The sequence below is a fragment of the Elgaria multicarinata genome, chromosome 5, assembly GCF_023053635.1.
Source record: "Elgaria multicarinata webbii isolate HBS135686 ecotype San Diego chromosome 5, rElgMul1.1.pri, whole genome shotgun sequence".
NCBI lineage: Eukaryota > Metazoa > Chordata > Lepidosauria > Squamata > Anguidae > Elgaria > Elgaria multicarinata.
The window spans coordinates 71523992-71532062 of NC_086175.1; the positions used below are offsets into that span (position 1 = coordinate 71523992).

At 41.2% G+C, this 8071-nt stretch overlaps 1 protein-coding gene across 1 annotated transcript; it reads right to left on the reverse strand.

Annotated features, from left to right (window-relative positions):
* Window positions 1–996: 996 nt before the first annotated feature.
* On the reverse strand, window positions 997–2025 carry LOC134399501 (beta-1,3-galactosyltransferase 5-like). The gene has a single exon (XM_063127562.1). It carries the CDS (start codon window positions 2023–2025, stop codon window positions 1069–1071), a length of 957 nt encoding a protein of 318 aa, XP_062983632.1. The 3' UTR covers window positions 997–1068.
* Window positions 2026–8071: the final 6046 nt, after the last annotated feature.

An 8071-nucleotide genomic window follows, 5' to 3' on the forward strand; every position in this document is an offset into this window, starting at 1 on the left:
AAGACATGCCGAGATACGGTCGTGAACATCAGGAGAATGTTCCGGAGATGAGAGATATAATTGTGTATCATCGGCATACAGATGATATTGGAGGCCATGAGATTGAATAAGATTACCCAAGGGCAACATGTATAAAGAAAACAACAGCGGGCCAAGCACCGAGCCTTGCGGAACCCCTACTGAAAGGGGAAAGGAGGAAGACGAGCTGCCATTAGCCAACACGCTGAAAGAGTGACCCACTAGATAGGAGGCAAACCAGTTATAGACAGAGCCACAAAGTCCAAGGTCATGAAGGGAATCTAAGAGAAGATCATGATCAACCGTGTCAAAGGCTGCAGTTAGATCAAGGAGAATAAGAACGGAATAAAGGCCTTTAGACTTGGCAGTAAGGAGATCATTGGTGATCTTAGTAAGGGCTGTTTCAGTGGAATGCAAAGGACAGAATCCAGATTGAAAAGGATCCAGAGCAGAGTTACTAGAAAGAAAGTCAAGACAACGAGAGTGGGCTGCACGCGCCAGGATCTTTGAAACAAAAGGCAACAAAGAGACAGGTCGGTAGTTAGACAGAGATAGCCTATCAAGAGTAGGTTTCTTGAGAATGGGAGAGACTGTAGCATGTTTAAAAGCAGAAGGAAATGAACCAGAGGACAGAGAAAAATTAATAATATGAAGCAAGGAAGGGAGGATAGTGGGAATAAGATTTATAAAGATGTGAGAAGGAATCAGATCATGAGAACAAGTGGAAGGCTTCGAAGAGCGCAGTACTGTAGACAGTTCATCAGCTGAGACCGAAGGAAACGCGGAGAAATTTGCAGGAGGAACTGACAGATCAGGAACAGGAACTGGAAGAGGAGCAGAGCTGGCCAGATCAGAGCAATATCAGGGGGAGCTTCTTTCAGAGGGGAGTCTCTGAAACTCCATTACTGCTTATACTGTACACCTCTTTGAACTGTAAGCACTGAGGATTAATCTATCAGGCAGTTCTGGGTCCAATGCTTGTGCGCTGTAGTGGGATGGACTAAAGCAGGTTCGGCGTTCGTCTGCAGCAGCCTAGATTGTTTTAGAAGGCTATCTGCTACCAGGGCATTTTTCATCCATGACCCTCTCTACTGCGCTCCAGTAGAGCAGCAATTCATGAGGTTTGACAAAATGGCTAGTCACAATTTTCTTATAGCGGCAAGGAGAAAATTTGAGCCCTTCTGGGAAGAATGTTTGCTTTGAATGGAGTTCTTCCAATTTGATGTTGAGCTCAGCAAGACACAGGCCTATGAAAACATCCTCCAGTTTAACAAAGGGCACATTTTCAGAAATGTTATACACCTGACTAGCGACATCTGTTGAGAAAACATAACCAGTCCCTGAACAAAAAGGAGGATACGTGTTTCCTGGATATTCTGCTTTACTCACATACCACTTACTGTATATTTTCCGAATTGGACGCTCCTTCAGTTTTAAAAAACCAGTGAAGAATCTGGTGTTCCTGTTTTTCTTTAGAAGGAGTTCAGTCAGATAGTAGGTATTAACGAACACATCAGAATCCGTTTTCATCACAAAGCTGGACTGTGGACAGAATTTGTGAATCCATTCGAGGCCCATCATGGTCTTTAATGTTAAGTTGTAATAGGTATCTATAAAATCCTTCTGGATAATATCTCCATATTTCTGGCTCTCAGCAGTAACAGCAACCTGGTTGTTATGATTCAAAGCAGTTCCCAAGAGAAAATAAGTCACGACGTGTTTGTTGGCTATTACTCTTTCCTTGCCCCATGTCTCACGGATAGCCATCCGGGCTTTTGATTGTGCGAGAGATGATGTCACAAGAACAACCAAGAATGGGGGAGTCCTACTGCAATCTATATTAGGCAGCGCCAAAAAGGTTTTATTGTCTCTCTTAAAGGAAACTTCTCTTTTTGGCTCGCAGAATATGCACATTCCATCAGTAGTCCACTTGATAAACAAACAAAAACCAGCAGAGACCAACACCACTGAGGAAAAAAACATCTTTTTGAGTATCTTGGAAGCCATCTGAAAGAAAAGAAAGCAAATGCTACATAGAAAAATCTAGCCCCATGCATGTTGGAGCCACCAACCTTCACTGAGTAAAATCAATTAGAATCTTGAATCTGTGGTCTTTTACATTGATTGTGCCTTACCCTCTAACCCACTGAGTGGCAGAGGTACAAATTCATACTCAGATTAGACCACTGAATTAACAATGGTAACAGAAAACCTATACTATGAGTTCAATCCTACCCATGTTTACACAGAAGTAAATCCTACTGTGTTCAATGGGGCTTACTCCTTTGTAAATGTGCATAGGACTGCACATTTTTTATTTTATTTTTTAAATTGCTTGGCTTTCTCCTTCTTTTGTTCTATAGCCATAAAACATGAACAGTCAAATTCACAATATCTTGGCATTTAATGGAAACATTCCTATTATCTAAAAAACTTAGAAGTATTTCTGTTGGTTTTATGTAGGAGTTGCTACATTTTCTTAAAATATGCAAGTTAATATAGGAAAAGAAAAATCTATTGCATGTGCCTGAAAATTTCTCTTACCTTGAATGGATGGTTGAATTTTGCAATGAGAAAAAAAGCTACAGCTCCAAGGCAGCATCTGATAAAATCCAGAACAAAAAATTATTTGAGTAAACTCGAAATACAATTGTACTCTGATAAACAAAATGAGTGTGCAAATTCTTAAATCTGTATCTGTTTATAAACACTTCCAACAACACACAGGCATGTATGATGCTGAACCAAGTACCCTAGTGGGCATAGTTAGGAGAGACTAACCCTTCCCTGTGTACTCATCCAGATCTTGGTTATACTGTACATGCCAAATCAGCCACCACATCCACTATTAAGTCATGAATGATGGAGGTCTTATTTTGAACCAATCTGACATTTAAGAGCAGCACCCAGACACCATCAGGGCAGGCTGATAGGGCAACCAGAAAACCTGCAGGTGGGGGTAAGGTCAGAACACTACTCTGGAAGCTGGAGCTAGTGCAGAGTGCAGCAGCTCGTCTGTTGTCAGGAGCTGCCCCATTCCACCATGCAACTCCTTTGCTGAGGGAACTGCACTGGCTGCCTATTCACTACCAGGCCAGGTTTAAGGATCTAGTACAACTTGGGACCAGGATACCAGAGACAGTGTCTTCTCCTTTACCAAACTGCCTGGTCACTGAGGTCATCTGAGGGCATGTTCCTGGTGCTTCCACATGGACCTATGGCCTCACTGGAGTCCACCAGCAGAAGAGACTTCAGTGTGGTGGCCCCCTTCCTATAGAGCTCCCTGCCTCTGGAAGTGAGGCAGATGCCAACATTATGCTGCTTCTGGCACCTCTTGAAAATGTTTCAGGAAGCTTTCCTTGAGGGACCAGCCATGGTTATACCAGAACTTGGGTTTTATCAGAACTCTGTTCTCTTTTAAAATTAGTAATTTTAATATTATATTTTTATTCTTTCTGTTGTTCACCACTCCGACATCTTCTGGATGTGGAATGGTATATAAATATTGTAAATAAATAAACACATTACAACCATTAACTGCCTGGGCCATGTTCCCCTAACTTGGCCATGTTCCCCTAACCTCCCAACACCATATCTCCCTTTACCCATAGCCCCACTAATTGGGGGGCTCTCAGTACCCCCATGTGGCCCCATATCCTCTCTCCCAGGAACATGATCAGATTTTAAGAGAAAGAAAATCAACCCCAAAAAGCCAATTGAGCCAATATTAGAAGGAGCAACTCCCTTTGATGTCTCCAGCACCAGAGCACCGCCACCCTACATCTGGTCCTGGTAGATAAAAGCAATCCCAGGAGGCAGACACAGCTGACTCAAATGGGCAATGAGGCTGGGGGAGCTTTCTTCTTCTTTTCTTCAGATCTGCTATCAATGGTGGTGGTTTCCCTCACAGCAGAAAGCCAATGATGATGTTGATGTGGTGGTTTCCTTCACAGCAGAAAGCCAATCATCATCAGAAGCCAAAAAAGCAGTCTATGGCAGGGCCCGGGAGATAGTAAGTTTAGCTCACCTACCTGCTCACTGTCCTGGCTGACTTTCGCTGTTTCTCTTGGGCTAATAAATTTCTTTTGTCAGTTTTTATGGTTACGTTGTGAGGATAAAAATGGAGAGGAGGAGGGCCATGTAAACAGCCTTTGGTTCCTTGCAAGAGGGGGAAAAGTGTGGTATAAATGCAACAAATACTAACAGCTAAATTAAATTGTTGTGAATCCACATTTCATAACCAAGTTTAGAGAAATCTCGCAATGCATGCATATCTCTTGGTTTCTCTTAGGACCATAGATTCAAATGATCAAATGTGTTCCTACATGAACAGCAGAGGATGTTACTGCAGCCCTTAGGATCCCGATCTTCCCATTACAAGTGTGTGTCACAGCAATCCTGTGACATAGCATAGTATAAGCAGTATTATAATTAAAGCCCTTAACCTACAACATGCACAATTTTAGTCAGCCTCTTTCATCCACATGCAACTCCATAACTGTGGCAGGGTGCTGTCTTCATAAGGATATGCAGAGATGTAGTTCTTAAGTAGGTAAGGCCAGCTGGCTGCAGACAAAAAGCCATACCTGAAAGTACCAACTTACCCAAGGGATTATGTGGAAAGGTTGCTGCTGAGCCTACATGAGTACTTCAGTTTCTGTACTGGCATTGAAAGACTTGATGGCAGGATCATCATGGTGGTTTTCAGGTGAGGAGGAGAAGAAATCTAGAAACTAAACAAAAAACACCACAATAAAACAGTTTCTGAATTCTTTGGTCAACAACTACATTTTCTGCAGAGTTATTTTCAGGAGCCAGTCGAGAACCATGGTCTTAAAAGCAATTCAATTCTGTTCAATTGAATAGCTAACTGAGCCATCTCTAAATGTGATTATATAGTATAATTTCATTGTATTATGTATAATATCCCAAACATTCACCAACCAGACATGAGCAGGCGGAATATTTATTTCCATTACTTCTCGAAACTATTGACCATTTCACTGTAGCCATTCAGCAAACAACTTATGTGCATTTTTCCCTGTTCCTTCTTAACTAACTTTAGATACGCTAATGATATGACCTTATTTGAGTGATGCCTACTTTTTAAATCTAACTATTGGCTACATTCAGACAGTTGTATCTCGGTTTAATATGCTGAACTATGAATGAGCCTTGTGCCCCACATGCAGCCTGTTCACTCCTCTCTTCATGTGAAGGAGCAAACAAGCCAGCAAGTCTTCAGTTAAATATAGTTTCCTGTTATGTCTGAACCAGGAAACTATGGTTAATGGCTTCTGAACAAGCCAGGATATAAAGCTGGCTCAATATCCTGTTTTGTTTGGAAGCTTGTAAACATAGTTTCCTGGTTGAGATGTAATGGGAAACTAAAGTTAACTGAAGACATCCTGGCTTGTTTCCTGGCTCTATTATGCCTATTTTACAGGTAGGGAATAGAGACTGGGTGATAGAATGCTCAAGACTACACTAGGTGCATAGCTGTTAGGACTTGTACCCTGTACATATGCAGAAAATTTTAAAAGTTTGAAAAAGTTCAAAGCTCGAGCTTTAATATCAATTAATTTCTTCCGTGCCAAACAGGCAGGGCAGCCCCTTCACCAGCAGCATGACAGACAGCTCTGCTCGGCCAATCAGTGTGACACAAAGGTGGGCCCTGGCCGCAGCCACACAGTTGGGCTGTTGCCACCAGTGGGGAGTGGGGAAGGGGACAGCGTGGGGAAGGGGACAATCAGGACATGTGAGGGAAGGGCAGGACTGTGCTGCATGCACGTTTTGGAGGAGTATTCACTATGTATGAGCCCATCTGTGGTGAGAGGATGGAGGGGTAAAAAAGCAGGAAAGGAGCATGACTACTAGCACCCATGGTGACATGGACTTTATACTAGCCTATATGAGAATATGTAAGGCTTATTACTCAAAATCTACCAGACCGATTTTGCTCATTTTTGTTTTAAGCTGAAGCTTGAGCAGTGCAGACATGCAGAAAATTTTAAAAGTTTGAAAAAGTTCAAAGCTTGAGCTTTAATAGCCAAAGAGTATGTTAACAAGAATAGTTTCTCTGTCAGAAGCAAAAATGATTTTTCTTGCTGTTACAAGAAAAATCCAGCTCCTCTCAGACTTCCCAGCTGGTGACATTTTATTATCACCTAGGACTACCTAGACTTGCAATCTGCAGTATACCTGCTCTCAGGCTATTAGCACCAATGGTGTCATGGGCTTTATAATAATAACTAAGAAGTATGAAAAGGAGTGAAATATGTATTTATACTAATTTCAAGGCATATGCTTAATGAGCCAAAACATTGTTCCTGTATATGATCAAAATTTCTTAGACCTCCATCCACAAATACCAAAGGATTTCATAGATGGGGTACTTTTTTATATACAAGTGCACTTTATACCAAGTGTGCTAATGCTCTTACTGACCTCAGTAAATTCAGGACCAATTCTAATGGGTCAACAGCTGAACTTCACAACAGAAAGAAGAAAAGCCCTAGCTTTGGATCCCCGATGAGAACAAAAAGTAGTTTATGTATTCAAATAGATTGTGTATCATCCTGAAATAATGGCAAGAAGAGACCAGATGTTTGTTTGTTTGCTCTAACTTCCTCATTATGATTTGCTTACCTAGAAAGAGGCTACAGTTAATATATGCCATGGTATTTTGAATGTCCTGTATTTTGTTCCAGACTTTCAGACCATACTTTGGATATAAACTGTTTATATGTCTCTCATTAACAGGTCATAGTTCCACTACACCAACACCCACTATGTCAGTGTTAATGGTTGCATAACATATATCCAATCTTGTATACATTAAAGAAAAAAATTGCCTTAGGTGTAAACCTAAAAAAAATAGGAATAACTATGAAAGATGAAGAGATGGAGTGTGTACATGTGTGTTTCTTATAGATAGATTCCTATCTAGAACAGGTTTGATTTGTTAATGTTGGAACCATAATTTTTTCAGTAGGTTACCATACCATTCATCTTGCTGATTTTTGAACCTTGCAGCCTTAGTAGCATTGTGGACTGGTTCTGTATAAAAGCAAAACACTTTTGCTTTTGACTATTGTTGTTTTTTTAAGTTGATGAGTTGGGTATATTTATTATCTATCCAACTTATTTATTTAAGGGCGCAGTCCTATGGGGGTAGCTGTAACCCTCCAAACTTGTGAGCCTTATGGCCATCCAATGGAGAGCTCCTCCTCCTCTGCATTTCCGCAAGGTGGGCTTTTTCATCTGTCTAGCTGAGGCATTGGGGAGTGGGAGGGAAAGAGGCTAGGGAAGGACAGCCATTTAATAATAATATGCATTTAATAATGACAGCCATTTAATAATAAGATGAAAAATGTTTACACCAAAAATAGTAGTTGGGGTTGGGGGAATTAACCCAAATGCCCATCATCCAAATTATTTACAGAATGATTGTTGAGGTCATTCTTGCATATTCATTTAGGGAAATTCACAGCTTCTTTGGCCAAAATGACAATGCTGATCCTATGCATGATCACTAGGATGTAAATCCCACTAAAGTTCAATGGGGGTTACTCCCAGATAAGTGTACATAGGGTCAAAGCTTTGCCAGTATAACTATCATGCGGAATACACAGTTGTAAGATGCATTGTTGCTTACATGGATTAGGCAAATCTATGGAGGTTAGGATCTGCTGCCCCAGGGACTGGAGAGCAGAAGGGAAGCACACTCTGGCTTCTCTCACCAGCCAGGAGACCAAAGGCCACTGGAAGGCTACAGCCCCGGCTTCCCAGGAATGACAGCATGCCAAGGATGAGGCCAATAAGACCCACGCTTCCCCCTCTCTTCCAGAAAGAACATTCAGCTGCAACTGAAAACGTAATTCACTGTACATTTTGCCTCTTTTAAAATCTATTTTAAAGTGTTTTATTGTTTTTATTTTATTTTATCTTGTACACCACTTTGAAAGTTTGAATGGGGGGCAGTATATAAATATTGTAAATAAATAAACTGACAGTCGCCTGGCCGGGGCTGCAGAAGCAAAGAGACAGAACA

Excerpts from the sequence above, each read along its gene's own strand:
- LOC134399501 (XM_063127562.1), bottom strand. The coding sequence starts at position 2,025 with ATGGCTTCCAAGATACTCAAAAAGATGTTTTTTTCCTCAGTGGTGTTG.